The sequence below is a fragment of the Sinohyriopsis cumingii genome, chromosome 4, assembly GCF_028554795.1.
Source record: "Sinohyriopsis cumingii isolate HCF-2022 chromosome 4, ASM2855479v2, whole genome shotgun sequence".
Lineage (NCBI taxonomy): Eukaryota > Metazoa > Mollusca > Bivalvia > Unionida > Unionidae > Sinohyriopsis > Sinohyriopsis cumingii.
In genome coordinates this window covers 125,101,858-125,127,587 of record NC_142964.1, presented here as the reverse complement: position 1 = coordinate 125,127,587, position 25,730 = coordinate 125,101,858, and the positions used below count along the sequence as shown (strand labels likewise).

The 25,730-nt window shown below is 35.4% G+C and overlaps 1 protein-coding gene across 1 annotated transcript in view; it reads left to right on the top strand.

Annotated features, from left to right (window-relative positions):
* Positions 1 to 25,730, top strand: part of LOC149802042 (non-lysosomal glucosylceramidase-like) — a 100,126-nt gene that overhangs the window by 16,055 nt on the left and 58,341 nt on the right. The window contains exons 3-6 of the mRNA XM_089956449.1: positions 11,921 to 12,036; positions 12,929 to 13,150; positions 14,465 to 14,707; positions 21,468 to 21,570. Coding sequence (XP_089812575.1) covers positions 11,921 to 12,036; positions 12,929 to 13,150; positions 14,465 to 14,707; positions 21,468 to 21,570 — 684 coding nt within the window. The remainder of the gene's footprint in view (positions 1 to 11,920; positions 12,037 to 12,928; positions 13,151 to 14,464; positions 14,708 to 21,467; positions 21,571 to 25,730) is intronic.

The following is a 25,730-nucleotide window of genomic DNA, read 5'->3' as shown; positions in this document are numbered from 1 at the left end:
CCTGACAAGTTTTAAATATTGAATGAATCCTGACCCCAATGAAAGGGGATGTAATTTATATCTATTCTCAATGATAACATATTTTCTTCAGACATAACATTAATTCTTAAGCAAATAGATGAAGATATTAAACTATACCAGGCACAAAAGGTACATTAACTTTCATTTCTGCTGTGAAAGTCAAAACTACTTTCCAACCATCCTGTAAACAAATTTCTTCGACCCTCTACCCTAATGATAAAAATTTAAACTCTTTAAAATTTAACATACTGACACCTTAGGGTTATACTGTCAACATGGCTGGAGTATGGATTACAAGTGAAATAGAAAAAATATCTGTACATCATATGATATTCCTTTATGTAAACAATTCCTTCCTCATGAAGCAAAACTTTAGTTTGCATAGACTGAATGGTCATTATAAATATGTACCAATGACTGCCTATTCAAAGAGAGACCTTGTTTAGCTTGGACACACAGCCGTTCACAGCTGAAGGCAGGTGAATGTTACATACAGTACATTTACATTGGAAATTTTGGGGTGGGTGGGTGGAATTTTGAATGGCTGTTGTGTACAGGTGAATGTTGGAACAGATTTGACTTTATCAATGAGAGTAGCCAAAAATAGCTATTGATAGTTTTTACCTATAAATGTATACACAAAATGTAGTGTATGAAAATTACAGTTTATTTTTATTTGCAGTGGTTTATCATTCTAAAGATTTTAGCAATTTATGACAATTTTTTTCTCCATCTTTCTTTCTGTTACTTCTGCTCAAGCAGTTTTTAGCTCTTCAAAGAGTTTCTGGGATGGTACGTTGTCTATCATCCATTTGTTTTTGTCCATCTGTCCCTTAACACAAGTTTGTTATTGCTACTCCTCCTTCACTACTTAGATGATTGCCTTGAAACTTTACACACACCTTCCTCTCAAGACCTATTTGGTCCTAAATCAGAATGGTGCTCTATTTACAACACAGTGACCATCTTGAAAGTCTTGTTATTACTACTCATCTGGAATGAATGGTCATATCAACAAGGGATTTATACAACAAGACTTTTAATCATATCTAGTTGATTCTCGATTTAAATTAAAATGGTGCCACTCGGACATCGATTACGGCTGCCACAGAATATGGCCATCATGAAAATCCTGTTATTTGCTGTTCGTCCCAAATGTAGGATCACAGCAACATGATGTTTGCTTTTTCACAAAACATTTGTATATCTAGTTGGTTCAAAATGGTGGCCTGTATAGAGAGTTGCTGTTGATACATGTACATTCCAGCAAGATACTGACCTTTGACCCGACTGCCGACCTTTGATGGCAGGTGGCTGTTGTATAAATGATTGTTATATGTTGGGGGGAAATTAAAATGACAATGGTGACCAGGTGACTGCTATATTAAGGTGACTGTTCGAACAGGTTTGACTGTATTATAATCGCAAGAAAAAACAATCAGGTCATCAGCATTTTCTTTCAGATAGAAAGCCAAATTTCATTGGTCTACATTGGATGGAATTTGCACAATCTTCTTAATGCATAGTGATGAACACATGGATAGGACCAAATCAAGATGACCCCCAGCTGCAAGTGTTGGGGCATAAATCAAAAGATCAGCTGTTGATTCATTACTTTCCTGTAACAAGTAGAGCTATTAGTGCTGGGTGCATCACAAAGAGCCCATGTTAATATAAAGCTGCATACCAGATATGATTTTAATCCAATAGTCTTTGACGAAAGCATGTTGGAAAACAAGAATTAGGGGATGGCAATTATGGGCAATAAATTAAGTCATTGAGCATGGGAATTCAGACTCATTCAAGGTCTAGTGAATATACACATGCACGCATAACATGATTGAGATCCAACAATCTTTGGTAAAGTTACACTATGGAAACTAAAGGTAGTAGGTTGGGCAGTCAGGAAGCCATGACGTCCTGGAAAGCTGGAAATCATATCTCATTCAAAGTCTCATCAGTATAAAGGTACATGCTAACTTTGATCAAATCTGACAGTATTTGGTAATAGTGGAGTTTTGGATTTTGTTGATTTTAACTGCACCTCTTGGACATTATTGGCTGTACCATGCCGAAGAAATGGGACCTAATTAAAGTGCCTTAACCAAAGACACATTGAGGCAGCCAAGCAAGGCTGGCTTTGGCAGGTATCAAACTCATGGCCCTTAGAATTATAAGCCTGTTGCTGTACCTGCAGAACTACTGTGACCCTTAAAAACCAAATTTTGTGAGAATGGGCAATGAGGGGCCATAACTCTGTAGAACACTGGAAATTAAATTCATTCAGGTTCTCATCAGTGTAAACATTCATACTAAATTTGGATGAAATCCAAAAGTCCTTGGTGAAGGTATGTTATGAAACCAAATCTGGAGAACATCTGATCCAGGACCATAACATAACTAAATGATAATGTTAAATGCTTGAAATGAAAATTTTTCCAGATTTTATCATTGTCAAAGTGTATGCTAAATTTGGTTGAAATCCAGCAAAATTGGCATGGAAACCAGATTTTTTGTTTTGCAAGTCTGTCTGATCCACAAAATCTTTATTCTGAAGTTATAGTGCTACCATTTTACATGTCATGCTTGGTCTTTTTTAAATGGGTATCTCTGATAGATCGATCTCCTGTGTGCCTTCTTTATATGCACACTCCAGACAATCTCCATTATCTGTCTCTATCCACTTTGTAGTGAAAAATTCCTCAAGTTCAGTAAGTTCCTTGTTGGACACCATTTTTCCCATGCTGATAATGCTACTCACTGAGGTTTTTCCCCAAACATTTCCAATTTTGTGATTCTATTTCATATCTTTGTCTATATATATTGTTGTTGTTGAGTTTAATGCCATTTTTCAGCACACGATAGGCTATACATGGCAGCCAGTATTAATGGTGGAGGAAGAACCTAAGAAATCCCTGGAAAGAACCACTGACCCTCGAGAAGCTACTGGCAAGCTTTCTCACATACCCACATTGGCCGAATCCGAGACTCGAACCTACGCAGACAGAGGTGAGATGGCAGTGATCTGTAACGGAGAGCGCTTTAGACCACTCGGCCACTCGGGGACCCCTTATCTATATTTGTAGATTTGTATAATTTTGTTCTGTAAGTCTTTATTTCTTGACTTTGGTATACTCTGGTGGACTTTTAGCATGGTTTGCTTTGAATGTGCCATTGCAGATGATAAAGGAAGACTTTACTTCTCACTGATTATAACTCTAATAGGTAAATGATGTTGTGAAAGGCTGGAAATCAGAATTATTTGAGGACTGGTCACTATAAAGCAGCATGTCCAATTAGGTTAAAATCACACCATTCCCAGTACAGTTATCTTGTGGGAACCAAATTGTTGATAGATGGATGAACAGGTGCAAGCTAATTTCTGTATGGCTCCACTGACTCTAGTAAGTTAGACCATAATTCTAGAATTATAGATTGAGTTGAACAAACAGCTTCCCATGTACATGTATGTTGCTTTGTTAGGAGAGAATGTCATGTCTTTGTAATTCATTAGAATATCCATTTGCCTTCTATCCATGTTGACATATGTCATTGTAAAATAAGTAGTGTGGACAAATATCAGACATAATACAATATTCACCTATTTGAATGGATTTTACTTGGGTGGGATTTACTTTGGAGTAGTTTACAATAATTTACACATTACATTTTAAAGGCTTTGATCCAAAAGTTTATGAACAAAATATTGATCCTCTCATTTCTTATTAGTTTTATGGATTGCAGTCTTTTGCCTGGTATGCTATGGATTTCATATTGGTATTATGGATTTCATATTAGTTTTATGGATTGCAATCTTAATATAAGGAAAACATGATATATCTATTAATAGCATGCCGGAATGGTGGCATGTTGGAAAAATATAGTGGATTATGGATGTTTACAAAAAATATGTGTTGGAATTGACAATGACTGCCCAGGCTGTCAGTTCTGAAAGTTTGTATTATGTAATGGACAGAGTGATTTATTGATGTTTACCATATATACTAAGATATAAGTTGGGTCTAACGGCAAGCATTATAGACCCTGATCTGCTTAGGATATTGCAGCAGCAGAGCAGGGTGTATAATTTTTTTTTGTTTTACTGCTCAGGCCTAACAAACTGCATAGACCTAGATTTGATAGCACATTGTATCAGATTGTATAAATGGAACGCTCCGATTGACATTTTTTAAATTATTTTTACAACATCCCTCATTTTTGGCAGCAAGTCATATATTATGTATGGTTTGATATCTTTGGGTCGATGGGTGGGTGGGTGGCTATAAACTGTCAAGCAAATGGGAGTAAAGTCCTTTCCAAGGACACAAAGAGGCAACTGACCCAATCTGGCCTGGGCTGGTAATGAACCCAAGCAACCAAAGTATTGTGAGCCAGCTGATCTACTGTGCCTTCCCACCTTATATTAGAATAAAATGACTCCACTTGATTTCATCAGTGCTGACATTGTGTGACATGTAAGAACAGTTAGCTTTTCATTACACAGGGTAAAACTACACATGAAATTTATGTTTGTCCCACTCGTAATTCCCTATAAAATTGAATGATGCAAATTTGGACAAATGAAAGAGTTGCTAAATTGTAATGATAGATAAATTTTATCATTGACAGTAATTTGTGTTCTTGACCCATACCAGAGTAATGATAAATCTGGTGTCTGTACAACTACCTTAGAGTTTTTTGCTAAAGAATATATTAAGTATACAAGAACTATTCAGGTATTTGGAATGAGTGCTTACTGGCAGTACAGTGGTATAGTATTACAGGTACAGTGCAGAATTAAAATAATACAGGTACAGTATTGTGTAGTAGTACAGGTACAGTGCAGTATAGTAGTATAGGTACAGTGCAGTATAGTAGTACAGGTACAGTGCAGAGGTATAGTAATGTACAGTACAGTGTAGTAGTAGTACAGGTACAATACAGTAGTATAGTAATACTGGTACAGTGCATTACATTAGTGGTACAGTACAGTACATTAGTAGTACAGGTACAGTGCAGAGGTATAGTAATACAGATACAGTACAGTACATTAGTATTACAGGTACAGTTCAGTAATATAGCATTATAGGTGGAATAAAGTAGTATAGTAATACAGGTACAGTCCAGCAATATAGTAGTATAGGTGGAGTACAGGTACAGTCCAGTGTCACCTTTATAGAACACTGATGTTTCATCTCTATCTGCCTGGGGTGGAGTCTCAGGCTCAGCTGGCATAGGTACATGAACTTGCTATAGGTTCCCATGGGTTGGTGGTTCTTCCCAGGATTTTTGCAGGTTATCCCTCCACCAGATATATTGGCAGCAATATACAGCCTATTAAACGCAAAAGAGCAACAACATCAACAGTAGTAAAGGTTTGTTTTGATTATTGCACTTACATACTTTTATATTGTTGTTTTTGGGGTTTAATGCCAATTTTCTGAAAATGATAGTCTGTACATGATGGCCAGTATATTTGGTAGTGGAAAGACCTGGTAAAACACTGGGAAGAAACATGTACGGAAAGCTGCTGACAAGATTTCTCATATACCCACATTAGCATTTGTACTTTTTAATGCATACAACTCTGACAGCATTGGATTTTGGATTTGGTAAAAACAATGCAACTTATTTGTTGTAAATTGTGTGTGATTTAGATTTTTAACATATCTTTAAAAACAAAATTCAGTTATATTGCTATGATGTCTGCAGTGTGGTAGTTTATAGTGATGTCTAGCACTTTAGCACCATGTCCTACCCAGCCACATTATCCTGACACCAGACTGACAACACTGAACACTACCTCCTAATGCTGAGTGCCAAGCGAGGCAGCAACTAGCATCATTTTTATAATTCTTTGGTACAAGTCAGCCAGGGTTCAAACCCACAATTTCCCACAATCTGATGCAGTTGCTCTAACCTTTTGTAAATTGTACAGAACAAAATATTTTATTTAAAAAGATTACCTGTGCATGTTATGATTGCATGCATTGTAAGTACAGTAATGGGTGGTTGTGTTTGTAGTTTTAATCTGATGCATTGCAGTAATTAGTACATGTGTTTGTATTGTGTCATAATGTGTTTGTATTGTGTCATAATGTGTTTGTATGTGTCATAATGTGTTTGTATGTGTCATAATGTGTTTGTATTGTGTCATAAGCCTATCCAACATTTGACAGTTCTTTTATAAGACCAGTGATTTATTATTTTTATAATTATGTCATATTAAAGTGACTGGTATCATAAAATGGAAGGATTTATGTGGTTCAGTACTTCAGAAATTGGTTTTTTTAAATACTTATAACTAGTGCATTGGGTAATGTCTTTATCATTAAGTGCAAGGTGTCTGCATAGTGTTAGGTATTTTTAGCCTCTCTTTGTTCAGTACTGTTTATGTTTTGGTTGCTGCTATGGTGCGGTCTACATCTGGTTCATTGGGCTTTTGTCCTGTTAGTCAATATATCAGTTGAATTAAGCACACTTTGCCATATATTCATTTCTAAATGACACATTTTTAATAATGAAAGTAATTAGGTCAGATCTATCATTGCTTAGTGAAAGATGAGGGTCTGCCCTGTATTACTGATGAATTGAAGGCAAAATCATTTTTATATTTCTATTTGATTTTGAGAGATATGAGGAAATAATAAAGTTGACATATTAAGCATAGAAGTTGTAGCCCATTCATTCACTCACCCAGGTTTTAAAGACCATGACCCAGTTGTGGGTTAATAGTTTACAGTGAAACAATCTTGTTGAAGTAAATATTGTTATATTAACATGGGTAAAAAAAAAGTTTTCATTGACAATGACCAGTGATACTGTGACAGGCAGATGTTGTGATGGCAGCATCATCATTGATGATAACGTGGATGATGATGTTGAAAATGACGGTAATTATAATGACTATAAGTTCAACAGATACATGATGTTCATGGTGATGATGAGGAGGAGGAGGAGGATTAAAGTATATTACATGTGACTCCCTGGTGTGATTTGCTATCATTGATGAAGAAATGATATTTTACATCTTAAAAAACATATCACCTTTCATGTAACTTTAAGACAGCAGATTTCACCTATCAGTTTTGTGGTATACAGGGTACAATCATGATCAAAGTTTGCTGTAAGCATCAATGTTCAAAGTATATTTAATTGTGATCAAGGTCAGCTGGGGGCCATGAGTGACTGAGTGGTCTAAAGCACTCACCTTTATGGATCACTGGTGTCTCACCTCTGTCTTCATGGGTTCGAGTCTCAGAGTTGGCCATTGTGGGTATGTGAGAAAGCTTGCCAGTAGCTACTTGTGGGTCTGGGGTTTTCCTGTGTTCTTCCTGCACCATTTATGCTGGCTGCCATGTATAGCTTATCTTGTACTGAAAAATGGCATTAAACTCTACAACAACAACATTAGCTGTAAGCTTCAATATTTTAAGTATATTTCATTGTGATGAAGGTCAGCTGTAAGCTTCAGTATTCAAGGAATATTTCATTGTGAACAAGGTCAGCTGTAAGCTTTAATATTCAGAGTATATTTTATTGTGATCAAGGTCAGCTGTAAGCTTCAATATTCAGAGTATATTTTATTGTGATCAAGGGCAGCAGTAAGCTTGAATATTGGGTATATTTCATTGTGGTCAAGGTCAGCTGTAAGCTTTAATATTCAGAGTATATTTTATTGTGATCAAGATTATCTGTAATCTTAGTTTCAGGGTATATTTCATTGTGGTCAAGGTCAGCTGTTAAGCTTCAATATTCAGAGTATATTTTATTGTGATCAAGATTAGCTGTAATCTTAATTTCAGGGTATATTTCATTGTGATCAAAGTAAGCTGTAAGCTGCAGTATTCTGGGCTATTTGTCATTGAGATCAAGATCAGCTGTAATTTTAAGTATTCAGGGTATATTTCATTGTGATCAAGGTCAGGTGTAAGCTTCAGTATTTAGTATCTGTTTCATTGTAATCAAAGTGAGTTGTAATCTTCAGTATTCAGGGTATATTTCATTGTGATCAAGGTCAGATGTAAGCTTCACTATTCAGGATATATTTCATTGTGATCAAGGTCAGCTGTAAGCTTCACTATTCAGGGTATATTTCATTGTGATCAAGGTCAGATGTAAGCTTCACTATTCAGGATATATTTCATTGTGATCAAGGTCAGCTGTAAGCTTCACTATTCAGGGTATATTTCATTGTGATCAAGGTCAGATGTAAACTTCACTATTCAGGGTATATTTCATTGTGATCAAGGTCAGCAGTAAGCTTCACTATTCAGGGTATATTTCATTGTGATCAAGGTCAGCAGTAAGCTTCACTATTCAGGGTATATTTCATTGTGATCAAGGTCAGCTGTAAGCTTCAGTATTTAGGATCTGTTTCATTGTGATCAAGGTGAGTTGTAATCTTCAGTATTCAGGGTACATTTCATTGTGATCAAGGTCAGCTGTAAGCTTCAGTATTCCGAATATTTTTCATTGCTATCAATGTTATCTTTGATTGCATTTCAAAATTGATTACATTTCATTTATGTTGAAATTGTTTGTTTTACTTGATAAACATTATTAACATTTATCGTATTAAAAAAAATTACATTTGGCGAGTACTTAAGATCCACGAATCAGGTTGGGGTGTCAATTTTCTTTAAAGGTGTAGCAACTGTTGTTAGGAAAATTACGTTCTTAATCATGTAAGAAATTGGTTTACCAGTGATCACAAATGATAGTGAATACTCAGTTCTCGACAGTGTTAGATTTTTGCTAACACATTCCTTGTACACGTTGCTCCTCAAATTGTTGAAGTGGAGCTCTCAGATGCTGGTAATCGTGTTCCTTTATTTACGCTGAAACATGCTTATTCTTGACCCAAACCTCTGAAAACTTAAACCCCATTTTATTAATTTAGTTGAATAATTATTCACCCATTTTATTAATTTAGTTGAATAATTATTCACCCATTTTATTAATTTAGTTGAATAATTATTCATCCTTTTTATGTATGGGATACATGCATTCTGTTTGAAACAAAATCACTCTTTGTGTGTGATTTCAGTCAAGTGGAATGACATTTGGAAATGTTGTACAAGGTGTTGAAAAATGTTATGTCAATATAGAATACATAATTGTATAGTGCAGTGCAATATTCAAATTTCCTATCCAGTTAACCACAAAATATTAATGTACATCAGGTCCTACTGAGGAAATAAACTCATGAAGTTTTAAAAGGAGACAATGAGATATTTTTCCAGTTTCACATTATTTACTATTATAAAATGATATTTCACATACATTGACATATCAGTTATCAGTGTCCCCCATCCCCCATCACATCACTCATTATGTAATAAAATCATGGCCTTTTAAAAAAGTAGCTCCAGTGTATTGATTCAATGTCATGCAAAGTGGCCGTATAATATGGGTAGCTTCTGTTGAGAAAGGTTCCACTATATTTGTTAAATATATGACTCCCTATTAATGAAATATCATGTCATTGATGTCATTATTGATGAGAAATCTTACAGTACATGCATTTCATGTCAGTGATGTCATTATTAATGAGGGATCTTACAGTACATGCATTTCATGTCAGTGATGTAATTATTGATGGGAAATCTTACAGTACATGCATTTCATGTCATTGATTTCATTATTGATGAGGGATCTCACAGTACATGCATTTCATGTCAGTGATGTCATTATTGATGAGAAATCTTATAGTACATGCATTTCATGTCAGTGATGTCATTATTGATGAGGGATCTCACAGTACATGCATTTCATGTCAGTGATGTCATTATTGATGAGGGATCTCACAGTACATGCATTTCATGTCAGTGATGTCATTATTGATGAGAAATCTTATAGTACATCCATTTCATGTCAGTGATGTCATTATTTATTAGGGATTTCACAGTACATGCATTTCATGTCAGTGATATCATTATTGATGGGAAATCTTACAGTACATGCATTTCATGTCATTGATGTCATTATTGATGAGGGATCTCACAGTACATGCATTTCATGTCAGTGATGTCATTATTGATGAGGGATCTCACAGTACATGCATTTCATGTCAGTGATGTCATTATTGATGGGAGATCTACAGTACATGCATTTCATATCAGTGATGTCACTATTGATGAGGGATCTCACAGTACATGCATTTCATGTCTTTGATGTCATTATTGATGGGAGATCTTACATGGTTGCTGTTCAGATATGTGATATACAAAACAGTGGAATAAGACACTGATACATTGTGCAGTGAGTGCCAGTATACTATCCAGTAAATTTCGTCAAATTTAAGTCTGATAAATATAAAATAGTTACCAAACAATTAATAAGAAAGACAGAAAGACATCAAAAATCTTAATTTGAAGTTGAGTATTTAAAAAGTTTAGTAAAACCAGGGTCAGGTGTATATTAAATTTGTACTGTGTGGAGTTAATAACATTTCAGCAAATTTTTTAAAGTGTTATATATATATATATATATATATATATATATATATATATATATATATATATATATATATATATATACTTCAGAACAACTACAAAGACTTTGTATTATTAATGGCAGTGTGTTAGGTCACAGGGGAACAAATAATTTTGCTTATGTGATATTATTAGATAATGAATGTTAAGATCATATGATCAGTATGAAAAACTATATACGTTTTGTCCCAAGTTGGCATATAGAACAGATTTGATTAATAATAATAATAATAATAATAATTTATTTATAGTGGGTAACTCCGTAGTGTCAAAGACTGTTCTCCTTTGAGGCCATTTTAAGAAGAGTATAACAATGTGCGTTATATGAAAGATAACTGTAATGATATGGATATCATTGTGGCCATCAGACATACATACATATATATATATATATATATATATATATATATATATATATATATATATATATATATATATCAAACAAGGTCTTCTAACAACTCAAAACATAAACAATTACAGATTTGTATTTATTTCATACCCTCTTTTGTATGCTTTCCAAATATTGTCAGCTATATAGTGTGAATGGAATTAAAATTAAGATTCATAAAAGTTTGATTCACTGTATCAGTGCATATCAGTGTGTAAATGTCAGTGAAGACCTTTAAATATTGTCAGTCTCATTGTGATATTGAAATACAGATTCAACATCCGTATCAAACACCAGATCAACTGCCGGTATGTAAAATTAAATGTCCTTCAAGTTGCCCTATGGGTGATATTGACTGTGTCTATATTTATTCCTGTTTCTCTGTCATTTAGGTTGCCCTATGGGTGATATTGACTGTGTCTGTATTTATTCATATATCTTTGTCCTTCCGGTTGCTCTATGGGTGGTATTGACTGTGCCTGTATTTATTCCTATTTCTCTGTCCTTCATGTTGCTCTATGGGTGGTATTGAGTGTGTTTGTGTCTCTATTTATTCCTGTTTCTCTGTCCTACGGGTTGCCCTGTGGGTGATATTGACTATGTCTGTATTTATTCCTATTTCTCTGTCCTTCAGGGGACCCCAAGTGGCCGAGTGGTCTAAAGCGCTCTCCGTTACAGATCACTGCCATCTCACCTCTATCTGCGATGGTTCGAGTCTCGGATTCGGCTAATGTGGGTATGTGAGAAAGCTTGCCAGTAGCTTCTCATGGGTCACTGTTTCTTTCTGGGGTTTTCCCGGGTTCTTCCTCCACCATTAATACTGGCCGCCATGTATAGCCTATCGTGTGCTGAAAAATGGCGTTAAACCTTAAAACAACAACAACAACTGTCCTTCAGGTTGCTTTATGGATGGTATTGACTGTGTCTGTATTTATTCCTTTTTCTCTGTCCTTCAGGTTGCCCAATGAGTGGTATTGACTGTGTCTATAATTATTCCTGTTTCTCTGTTCTTCAGGTTGTCCTGTGGGTGGTATTGGCTGTGGGACCATAGGAAGAGGCTATCGTGGAGAATTCTGCCGGTTCCAGATGGTGCCAGGGATTTATGAACATAAAGTGATACCAGCTGATCAAGTAAATATTCATCATTATTACCTCCATGTTTTTGTATGCCTGCCATAATACAGAACATACCATGTCTGTTTGTCTGTCTGTCTGTCCAAATACCATTAATTTGTTCATCAAAATAGTTTGTGTTTTCCGCCATCAATCATTACCAAGCTGTATAATTAGTTTTCATTTGGGACAAGGAAATATCATATTGATTTGGGGCTAAAATGGTCAAGCGTGAAGGTCAGGAGGACTAAAAAAACAAAAACTGTTTCCACACAATAACCTGGATTCAATACTTGACTTCATGACAAAATTTTGTAAATGACTTTTGTTTAAAATAAGAACACAGTATAGTTGTTGGGTTCAAAAGGTCATTGGTCAGGGTCACATTGACACTAAGAAGAAATATGGTTTCCATATGATATCTTGAGTTCCTTCAGCAACTTTAACCAAACTTTATGGATGGTTTGCATTTGAGATGAGGAAGACACATTCGTTTTGTGGTTCAAAGATCAAGGTCACAAGGAGAGAAAGAATGAAGATACAGTTTCTGAAAAACTGGAGACCTGTGGAGGGTGTCATAGTTCAAATATACCCCCAGAAAAATTTTGCAGGTACAGTGACAATCTAAGATTTGTTTTATCAAACTTTCTGGATGTATTTGTTGCAGAAGGAAAATAATACGTATAATGGATTTTGGGTTACATCACCCAGAGTGACTATTCAGGTTGGGGTAGGGTTGAAGTCCTGTAGAGTAGGAACATGTAAAACAAATTGGAGGGAAGGTTTAAGCAAGTTGCTCAAGTTTCATTTGTTAACTTGTCACTTAAAAAGGATTTAGAGAATTGCTGTCTTGGCAGTAGTCATTTAATTTCATTTATTTAAAACATTGAATTTTGATGATTTTTTACAGTTCATTGTTTGCATCAGAAAGAAGGGTCAGACAGTTTACCAGAAGGTGTTGACTGGGAACAAACCAAAAGGCCAGTTGAAGTCATGGCAGTGGGGATTTCCTCTGGATAAAGCCACCTACCATGCCCTCTACCCTCGGGCATGGACAGTCTATGACATTCCAGAGCACAGAATAAAACTGACGTGTAGACAGATCTCACCTGTGATACCAAATGATTACAAGGTAAGTTAGAAAAGATAATAAAATATGTAGGTATCTAGGATCAATAAGTTTTGCCTGAATCAGAAATGTGTGTCAAATTTATGCAGTATATATTTTTTATCCATCACATGTCTAAAATTCAAAAGTTTAAAATTTAAAAAAAGACAGGGACATTCAAGTTTTCATTAATTGTCTTTTATTGTGCAGTCTGTAAACTTGTATGACCTGATCAAGCCAGTATTCATAGATGGTTAATTAGTTATTGACACAGAGCAACCAGCAACCAGTTTCTTAACAAATAATAGTTTCCTTGTGGGCTTTTAAACTATGACAGTTGGACTGTATGATGTGGGTGACTCATAATAAAAATATTCCACATTATACCATTAGGCAAGATTCTTGTACAAGCATATCATTGTTGATACCAGTCTTTAATTGTGTTTGAAAAGTCCAGGTATTTAAAAAACCATAGTAGCATTAATGTTTTCCATGTGATGTGAGAAAAACGGCGACATAATTTTGTGTGTGAAATAAGTAAAGCATTTATATGACTGGTGAGAAATGTAGTTATGAGAGAACATCTGTGTCTTTGTGCATGTAAGAGTGCAGACAATAAATTTCATTGTTAAACATTTAGAAAAATTAGTTGAACAGCATACATTCCTTCTAAAAACTTTTGTCAGTCTCCGTCAGCAGAGTATCAAAAGTGAGACCGCAGGACTGGCTGACAAATCCCTGGTATTTCATTTTAGAAAAAAAGAAGTTATGTTCATCATTTCTGCAAAGACACGATAAGCATTTGCCATAAAGTAGGCCCTTCCTTAATGTGCAAGACTTCAGATTGGCACCATTGTCAGCCCATATCTGCACTGGCATGTATGTCAGATATTGCCTTTACCTTGCCTTTCATGCATTTCTAGGTGATCGACTTACAAGAAGCCTGGTACAATTTTGCTAACCACAAATAATCAGGCCCAGTGTGTTTTTTAATTAACACATTACTACAGGACATTTATGGACTATAAATATCAACATTTAATGGAAGTCACCAGTTAAAATACATCTCCAAATTTGAAGTGATTTTCGGTTCTATGGGTTTATTTTAGTTTAAATTGGGTTTATTTTAGTTTAAATTGGAATTTGGAACTGAAAATTTTGTTTCTGATTTTCAGATTAGAGTGGTTTCAGCCTACATTTAGAAAGAAAAGGAAATTTTTTGTACTAAATAACGTCAGTTATGAAGGGGTTTGGTTTTGAGGGGTTTTATTGTATATTGTTTTGATTTTATTTCCATATTTCTAATATTTATTTTATTTGCTTGAAATATTTTCATAGGATTCTTCTTTCCCAATGGTTGTATTCATTTGGACTGTCGAGAATTATGGGTTGGAACCTCTAGATGTTAGTGTAACTTTCACTTTCCAAAATGGGCGTGGTAACAAGGAGGACTCTGCAGGGGATTGCTGGAATGAGACATTCAGCTTTGCAGAAGAGGGCAACCATGAAGTGTCAGGGGTGTCCATACACCAGACCTTTCAGGACATGCCATGTACCTACTCACTTGCTGCAACAAGAAGAGTAAGTTCAAAACTCCAGTTTAGAGAAAAATGATGAATTCTTATGTTTCCTCAAGAAAGATTCTGCTAATTGTTTCACTAAAATGTGATCTTCTTATATGTCCACCATTTTGCAATGACACGCTCAGTCCATCTGTCTGTCTGTGTTAACTTTTACTTTCATGCATGATAAGTTATACAGCATGTACCTTCTGGATAGCTTACAGTAAAAAGAAGTTAATTGATTTAGTGCAAAAAAAGTTAAAGGTTTAGTGACTGAAGAAAGAAAAATGGTTTTAATATCTTTAATATAAAGACTTGTTGCTGTTGCATAGCTGGTGCAGATAGTACTTTGACCATATGACAAGATTTTTTCCTTCCATTAGGTTGAACTAGAAGATTCCAGAATATAAGATCTCCCCTTGTCAATTCAGCAGATACCTTGGTCATGCACACCATCCTTCATTATTTTTCCAGTCACTGCTATCACTGGCTGCTTAAAACTCACCTTGTTTAGAAATTGCCATTGCTTTTTGTGGTACATCACAATTTCAGTTTTCTCATTATGTTCATATTTTTTTCCATGTAGAATTACCCCTGATTAAGAATTACCCCTGATAAAGAATTACTTCAGCTCAATTTGAGCTCCATTGAAAGCTGTTCAGATTTTTTTCTGGTTATGTTTGGTTTGGCCTTGCATTTAGATTCTTGCCCTCAGCAGTGTTATTGATAAGAATTTATTTCTTACTTAGGTAAGTATTTAGTAAATATATCTCTCCTTGCCAAATTTGGTCTGTGGACTCATATTAATTATGTTTATTGTTTTATTACATTAATGAATCATCATGTACATTTTCTTTTAATGAGAATTGTGCTATTGTTATCTGAGAAAAGGAGGTCTCACACCAGTTTTTCCCATTACATTGTGCATCTAGTTATCAAACACCAGTTCATTTTTAGCTTTACATGGCTTCCTTTTTGCATTAAGACATCAGTGATTGTAATTTCTTTGAGACTACACCTAAATAAGGTGAGTTCTTGTTTTTATCATAGTAGCAAATACTTTGTCCACACAAATACTTCTATACATTTTCTTATAATTTTTCAAAAGAATCTTCTGGACAGTGTTCTTACAGCAACTCTCTGCAGGGAGTGGATGGGTGTGGCCACAGGAAAGCCATCTGAGACACCCACCCTACTTGTCTTTTTCTGGTCAGACATGATTTGGGACATTGCCAAATTTTGTCACACTTAAAGAAAGGAAGAGAGTTTCTTCCTTGGGTCTCAGAGAAGGATTAACATAGTTTCAATGGAGTCCCTCAGGGCTAGTGGGTCCTCTACCAAGGGAGGTAATATATAGGTGGAGAGTGAGTTGTGTCCTCCCTTTATGGAGGAGCAGTACCCTCCCCATCCCTCTTGTGAGAGCAACACCCTCTCTTTTCCACTAGGACAGAGTAAGTCATACCCTCCCATCTGGCATTTATGGCTGCAGAGGTGTACATGATCTGGTCTTTCAACACGGTGGTCAACAGCATTTACCATCTTGTGTCCAGTGATCTGTGCCTCAAGCCTACAGGCTCATATGGCACTTGGAAAATTTTCTGTTGATAACTCTAAAACAGATATCTTGTTGCTCCATACTGTTATGAAGGTATTTTCCCACAGTTTAGTTAAGGCCATTACAGGCCATTACTTTGCTTGACAACATAAGGGGTGGTCTGTAAACCCACCCACCCACCCCACCCTATTGAGGCCCTTGGTCTCTACATCTATCTGTAAGGTTCATACCTGTTCCTGCCAGATTAAACTTCCCACTTTGGATGCCAAAGCAAATCAGGTGGATATTTCTATGGGGACATGGCCTTGCCCACCAATTTAAACACTGGAAACTTTAGAACAAAGGCAAGGTCACTGGTTATCTTAGCCTCACATGCCACCCACTTTCACCAGTGGCATTTAACCTGCTAGAGGAGGAATCTTTGTCACCAGTTGCCCTTTATCATTTGTTGGAAGTAGTGACTGAAACATCTTGGTATGTGTTGGCCTTGTCCATGCCTTGGCAGTGAGATTCTCAACCATCATAGTGATGTTGTTCTGGACACATCCAAGGTCTTACTAGAGCACAGTGAGGAATTTCTGGAGGCTGCTATTCTGGAAGCAGAGACTCTGTTCAGAGGGCTCATCCCCTGTTCAGAGGGCTCATCCCTTTATCGTTTCTCATTATCCCATAGACAAGCAACAGGAAATGAAATCATCCTGATTGATCACAGTGTCTATCAGTGAAGTTCATTAGAGCTATGCAGCCCCAGTTAAAGCAGAAATCCCATTTAAGATCTCCCTTTCAACAATTGGGACCCAGAAAGGCACAAGGGTGGATAATTCTAAGGACTTTGTCTCTCACCTGCCGAGTGTTCCCATTCTGTTGATTTTGTAGATACCAGGCTGAACATCTTTTCAGAGGCTTGGTCAGGTATAACAATTGATGATTGAATCCTTTTTTTTATAAAGGTTGATACCAACTTGGATTCTTCCTTCGTTACATATCCCATGTTCTTCCATCAGTTGAATCTGGTGTGTTTAAAAGAAGGGTGCAATAGAGAGGTTAAGCCCATTTAAGGTCACCAGTTATCCCAATTCTACATTTTCATTGTTACATGATACTATATTTTTAGAGACTGATTAATGTTGCATGCTTACTGCATCACATAGCTGACAGGATACATGATACTATATTTTTAGAGACTGATCAGTGTTGCATGCTTACTGCTTCACATAGCTGACAGGATACATGATACTATATTTTTAGAGACTGATTAGTGATGCATGCTTACTGCATCACATAGCTGACAGGATACATGATACTATATTTTTAGAGACTGATTAGTGATGCATGCTTACTGGGTCACATAGCTGACATGATACATGATACTATATTTTTAGAGTGATTATTGATGCCTGCTTACTGCATCACATAGCTGACAGGATACATGATACTATATTTTTAGAGACTGATTAATGATGCATGGTTACTGCATCACATAGCTGACAGGATACATGATACTATATTTTTAGAGACTGATTAATGATGCATGCTTACTGCATCACATAGCTGACAGGATACATGATACTATATTTTTAGAGACTGATTAGTGATGCATGCTTACTGCATCACATAGCTGACAGGATACATGATACTATATTTTTAGAGACTGATTAGTGATGCATGCCTACTGCATCACATAGCTGACATGATACATGATACTGTATTTTTAGAGACTGATTAATGATGCATGCTTACTGCATCACATAGCTGACATGATACATGATACTATATTTTTAGAGACTGATTGGTGATGCATGCTTACTGCATCACATAGCTGACATGATACATGATACTATATTTTTAGAGACTGATTAGTGATGCATGCTTACTGCATCACATAGCTGACATGATACATGATACTATATTTTTAGAGACTGATTAGTGATGCATGCTTACTGCATCACGTAGCTGACATGATACATGATACTATATTTTTAGAGACTGATTAGTGATGCATGCTTTCTGCATCACATAGCTGACATGATACATGATACTATATTTTTAGAGACTGATTAGTGATGCATGCTTACTGCATCACATAGCTGACATGATACATGATACTATATTTTTAGAGACTGATTAGTGATGCATGCCTACTGCATCACATAGCTGACAGGATACATGATACTATATTTTTAGAGACTGATTGGTGATGCATGCTTACTGCATCACATAGCTGACATGATACATGATACTATATTTTTAGAGACTGATTAGTGATGCATGCCTACTGCATCACATAGCTGACAGGATACATGATACTATATTTTTAGAGACTGATTAATGTTACATGCTTACTGCATCACATAGCTGACATGATACTGTATTTTTAGAGACTGATTAGTGATGCATGCTTACTGCATCAAATAGCTGACATGATACATGATACTATATTTTTAGAGACTGATTAGTGATGCATGCTTACTGCATCACATAGCTGACAGGATACATGATACTATATTTTCAGAGACTGATTAATGATGCATGCTTTCTGCATCACATAGCTGACAGGATACATGATACTATAATTTTAGAGACTGATTAGTGATGCATGCTTACTGCATCACATAACTGACAGGATACATGATACTATAATTTTAGAGACTGATTAGTGATGCATGCTTTCTGCATCACATAGCTGACATGATACATGATACTATATTTTTAGAGACTGATTAGTGATGCATGCTTACTGCATCACATAGCTGACAGGATACATGATACTATATTTTTAGAGACTGATAGTGATGCATGCCTACTGCATCACATAGCTGACAAGATACATGATACTATATTTTTAGAGACTGATTAATGATGCATGCTTACTGCATCACATAGCTGACATGATACATGATACTATATTTTTAGAGACTGATTAGTGATGCATGCTTACTGCATCACATAGCTGACAGGATACATGATACTATATTTTCAGAGACTGATTAATGATGCATGCTTTCTGCATCACATAGCTGACAGGATACATGATACTATAATTTTAGAGACTGATTAGTGATGCATGCTTACTGCATCACATAACTGACAGGATACATGATACTATAATTTTAGAGACTGATTAGTGATGCATGCTTTCTGCATCACATAGCTGACATGATACATGATACTATATTTTTAGAGACTGATTAGTGATGCATGCTTACTGCATCACATAGCTGACAGGATACATGATACTATATTTTTAGAGACTGATTAGTGATGCATGCTTTCTGCATCACATAGCTGACATGATACATGATACTATATTTTTAGAGACTGATTAATGATGCATGCTTACTGCATCACATAGCTGACAGGATACATGATACTATATTTTTAGAGACTGATTAGTAATGCATGCTTACTGCATCACATAGCTGACAGGATACATGATACTATATTTTTAGAGACTGATTAGTGACGCATGCTTACTGCATCACATAGCTGACAGGATACATGATACTATAATTTTAGAGACTGATTAGTGATGCATGCTTTCTACATCACAAAGCTGACAGGATACTATACTGGTAGTGTCATTAGTGATCCTTGCTTGTTATATCATATAACTCAGTGTACTGTCATGTTTGGATTTTGTAATTCATAACAATGAAGGTAATTGAAAAGTTAATTTGGATTTGCTTCGTTTTTTTGGACCATAGACAGGAGAAACTGAAGAGCCTCTTAATTTGCAATTTTAATCATAAGTTTGGACTTCCTTATACATATCCTTTTCTTGATTGTAGTATTCCTAGTTGGTCAATTGTATGAATGGAATCTTTATATTTTTCACCTAGTATAATCTTATATGCTCACTAAGGGAGTTGGAAATGTTTAGTCAGGTTTGGCAGCAGTTTCTGAATATCATATTGCAATAATGAACGTAGGACTGACATAGTTTTTATAAAACCTAACTCACTGAGAAGTAGGAGCAAAGTGTTTGATATTTGATAGTAATCACTTTGTGAATTAGACCTTTTTCATTGCACATTTGATGTATTCATTGCATATTAGGTTGTGTACCTATGGGTGTTCTGCAGAGTTCAGTACTAGGCCCCGATCCTGCCCATTTTTAATCTTTATCAATGATTTGTGTCTTTATTACAAATCAGTGTTACGGCTTTAGACCTGTCTGATACACAGTTCTCTTTAGCTGTACTATACAAACTAATTTGCTTGGAGCCTCAGATGATTTGGAAATTTGGTGTAAACAGATTGGAATGACTCCAAATGCATCAAAACTAAAGATAGAATTACAACAGCCCATAATGGAATGACTCCAAATGCATCAAAACTAAAGATAGAATTACAATAGCCCAGAAATGGAATGACTCCAAATGCATCAAAACTAAAGATAGAATTACAACAGCCCAGAATGGAATGACTCCAAATGCATCAAAACTAAAGATAGAATTACAACAGCCCAGAATGGAGTGACTCCAAATGCATCAAAACTAAAGATAGAATTACAACAGCCCAGAATGGAGTGACTCAAAATGCATCAAAACTAAAGACAGAATTACAACAGCCCAGAATAGAATGACTCCAAATGCATCAAAACTAAAGACAGAATTACAACAGCCCAGAATGGAATGACTCCAAATGCATCAAAACTAAAGATAGAATTACAACAGCCCAGAAAGGAATGACTCCAAATGCATCAAAACTAAAGGTAGAATTACAACAGCCCAGAATGGAATGACTCCAAATGCATCAAAACTAAAGATAGAATTACAACAGCCCAGAAGGGAATGACTCCAAATGCATCAAAACTAAAGGTAGAATTACAACAGCCCAGATCAAGATTATCTAAAGTGGCACTTGATCTTTTTTTACAAAAATAAATCACTGTAAACAGTGTTTCTCCATTGCATTGGAGATCAGAGATTGATAAGCAATGACCTACTTTACCTTTGATTATCACAGTTTGTACAACTCTTATCTTGGTCTTAAAGGTAAAGATTGGGAGTTGATCCTCTCAGAAACCACTAATTTGTAATACAGCTACCTTCACTGAAATCTGTTGTATAAATTTCTGTAGAATTAACACTCATCACAAACCTGAATAACAACTGAAAATAGTACAAAAATATGTTGCTGGTACAATATTTCAGCTTAATATATAAGTTTATAATTTTTGTTTACCTTTCTTTCACTATCTACACCTATTTTTTATCCCCAGGAAGGAGTAAACGTGTCTCATAAGGTCCACTTTGATCCCTGTGGGTCAGGAGATGACCTCTGGAATGATCTAGAAGAAGATGGAAAACTGGATTCAAAAGCTGGTGAGAAGGCAGTTATTAGCTTTTATTATTGCAGTATTCAACTTGCTCCAGTCGGTGTTAGGCTAACGATTTTTTCGCATGAGCTGTTTTTAAATTTAAGAATTTCATATGCCACTTAAATGCATTTTTTTATTATATAAATGCTGTTTTAAGGCAATGTTGTGAGTGGCAGCAAAATTATACTAAAAATGGACATGAGAAAAGGTCTTATCACACATATGCCTCAAGATTTTAAAAAATTCCCTTTTGGGATGTTTTCCTTTTTAAAATAATCCTTTAGGTGATCGTTTGAGAATAACTTTCCCATTGTCAGAATATCTGCCTGGCCACACAAACAGCTCATTTAGAAGCAAAAATAACTTCAGAAGAAAGCCACTCTTGAAATTAGTTCGTCATACTGGTTAGTTAGAATGTTACACAGACAGGTTGTCCCTAACACTTCCAACAGCCTGAATCAGTCATTTAGCACATATTCAAATTTCACTAATCCAACAAATTAGACATTACAAACTCCAAAACTCTACCATGTATTTAAATTTTATGTATATAAAGAAACATTTCAGGTTTTATGAATGTTTGTATGAGCATTGCTCCAGCCTTGAAAGCCATCAATTTTGCCTCATTTGTTATTTGTTTGTTATGTTATTTAATTACTTTAATGATAGCTGAAATTTAGAAACATATGATCCCATTGGTCAAATGTTGGGGTTCACATTTTTGTACTTAGATATTCAACCCTTTAAGAAAACTGGAAAATAGAACTGTTAAGTGGAACCTGGGCAAGTTACCATGTAGCTAACTGATGGCTTTAACAAATGTAGGTCTGTTTTGTACATCATTGATTGTACAAGATTTTGCAATAACATGAAATATTGTGACTTCATTTATTTTTTATATGTATAAATTCGTATTTTTATCTGTACTTCATGGACTGTAGAAAGGTCCTGTTGTCTTAACAATGATTATTGTTCATTAGGTCTTTAAATTCATGGGATGGAGATGAAGCTATCAGAATTTTAGGAAACTTCTACCGTCGATCCTAACAATCGGTTACCCAGTTACCTGATCAAGAGAAATTGTATTAAATGTGAACCAGAGCTGCTTTGTTGATGGTTCATACATACCAACCTCCAAGAGAGGTATAAGTGTAATTATTACACACTCCAAGAGAGGTATAAGTGTAATTATTACACACTCCAAGAGAGGTATAAGTGTAATTATTACACACTACAAGTTGCACAAAAGTGTAATCTGAGCATAAACGGAGCAATCTGTATATTACTTGCCAGAAAACTTTATGAAAAATGTACATTTATATTTGATATTGACCTGGATCTGCAGTTAAAATTCTTATCACAAATTGGCTGAATTCATGTGGATTATTAGTTAGCACAAGACTATCGAAACAAAACAAAATGAGAAATTATTTATGCATAGCACTCACTTTAAATCTACGTGTCTGCAGTAACGTTCACTTAATGGTCATGAAGTCCACAAACGATGAATGCTGTATTACATTACTGTTGAATTCTTCTTTCAAAATTTGTAGTGTTATTGGTTTCTCTTCTTCCTAATGCAACATATTTTTAGGTTTAATGAAATCCCTCTCTTCTAAGATTTCTTTGTCGTATAACATCCATGAGTCACATCGATAAAGCCTGTTTTTCATAATATATGGTGCCATTCTTTTTTTAAGTTTAGGCTGGTCCTCTATGTAAAATGTAATGAATCTGTGACATGTGGTTTGCCATTAAAGAAACCTGTCTGTTTCCTTATAACTATTTTATGTACAGCTACTTTAAATAGAAAATAAGGAAATAAGACACAAGACTAACTGTGGATAAATGTGCAGCAGCCAATGTCACATGACACAAATTGTTATTGTTATTCTGTGTCTTGCTCACTCCTGAGGTCCTTGATCTGAACTTGCAAACATGCTTTTTTTCTTTTTCTTTTGTTAAATTTATTTTTAATAGGTACTCAGTTCCCCAGGTTATTATCCAGGTTATTACAAACAGATGAGTACCCAAGTACCGGGGTACCCATTGACAGATTTAGATTGAGATGGGTCCTGTTGTCTTCACAGACTGATTATTGTTCATTAGGACCTTAAATTCATTGGTTGGAGAATGGTCCTGTTGTCTTCTCAGACTAATTATTATTCATTAGGCCCTTAAGTTCATTGATTGGAGAATGGTCCTGTTGTCTTCACAGACTGATTATTATTCATTAGGTCCTTAAATTCATTGATTGGAGAATGGTCCTGTTGTCTTCACAGACTGATTATTATTCATTAGGTCCTTAAATTCATTGATTGGATAATGGTCCTGTTGTCTTCACAGACAATAATTTTCTTTACGTCCTTAAATTCATTGATTGGAGAATGGTCCTGTTGTCTTCTCAGACTAATTATTGTTCATTAGGACCTTAAATTCATTGATTGGAGAATGGTCCTGTTGTCTTCACAGACTGAATAATTTTCTTTACGTCCTTAAATTCATTGATTGGAGAATAGTTCTGTTGTCTTCACAGACTGATTATTATTCATTAGGTCTTTAAATTCATTGATTAGAAAATGGTCCTGTTCAATAGGTCCTTCAATTCATGGATTGGGGAAGGGTCAAAAACTCATTATTGTTCTTTGGATCTCTAGATTCATGGTTTGCAAGAATGTCAAAATTGATACACCACAAAAAATGATGAATTCACAGTGATCTTGGAAATTAATATGTTGGCATGATAGGAGAGGAACTTGTGAGAAAGGAAAGCAACAATACGTGGAGCATCAGCCTTGCATTAATGACTAATTAATTTTGCCTATAACGTTTCACACCCCCCAATTTTTTGTAAACCATTAATCCATACAAATAACAGTTATAGTTTGTCCGTTTATTTTTGTTGACAGAAGCTTGACAGAGAATTCACTTTGGCATTTGTGTGCATCTCTGTGTCTGTACTTGCTTCTGTGTACATGTCTGAATGTCTTTACTTGCATCTGCATGCATCAATATAGTCTTTGCTTGCATCTGTGTGCATATCCCGATATCTGTACTTGCATCAGTGTGCTTATCCACATGTCTGTTCTTGCATCTGTGTGCATATCTCGGTCTACTTGCATCTGTGTGCATGTTCATGTCAGTACTTGCATCTCTGTGCATGTCCATATGTCTACTTGCATCTATTTGCATGTCAATATGTCTGTACTTTCATCTGTCCACACCCTAGATTACCTTCATTTTTATAGTTTGTATGTATGCCTTTTCTAGGTAAATAAAATGTGGCCTTGATAATAAAAAATACAGACTCTTGTTGGTCAGCCTGGCAATAAGGTCAAGTTAGCTCATGATTTGGTTCTTCATTTATACTGCAGTGTGCATAGTGCATCATGTATGATCCATTCACAATTGTAAAAGGATCCTGGTTTGAAGCTTTTTGAATTTTGTTTAAATGATGCAGATAGCCACTGTTACAAAAGGTATATAAACTTCTAAACCTATTTTCTATAATCACTCAGATGAACTTAACAAAATTTAAAAGATAACATTCTGGTATTCATTGAAATTTACATGATCTGCCATTAAATATGACTGTCATTGCTAAATATATAAAAAAATAAAAGAATTTCAATAACTCCTAATTTACTCAATGGACTTTTATTGAATTTCTTTACATTTCATTAAATTTGACTAAGTTTCCTGGCGTCAGAGTTTTTCAAGATTTGTTTTATCAAAAAAAAATCCTTAACAGAATTTGACCAGTTTCATTACATGTATGAATCTGCATACACCTGATGAAACAAAATTTATGAAAAATTCCAGACATTCCAGTCTTTTGCATATGCTGGAACTTTGATTGAACCAGAAACTATAGAGGTGCAAAATAAATACATTCCCACTGTTTCTTACTCATTAAGGATGTTTCCTTAGGTAGTAATATAAATTTATAGGTTCTTGTCTCTCACTGAGTGCCTGCCATCATCACTTTAGGCATCCTGGGTCAGAACATCAGTTGATATGGATGACAAGGACAACCCCTTCTCCTCCCATCTCAGTCCATCTGCATCCACAATCCCTCAACATTAAGGAGAAGATCCAGGATTCAGAAATCCAAGTTCACCTTTGCAGTCACCTGCTTGCATCAGCAAAGGATGCGCTTGGACA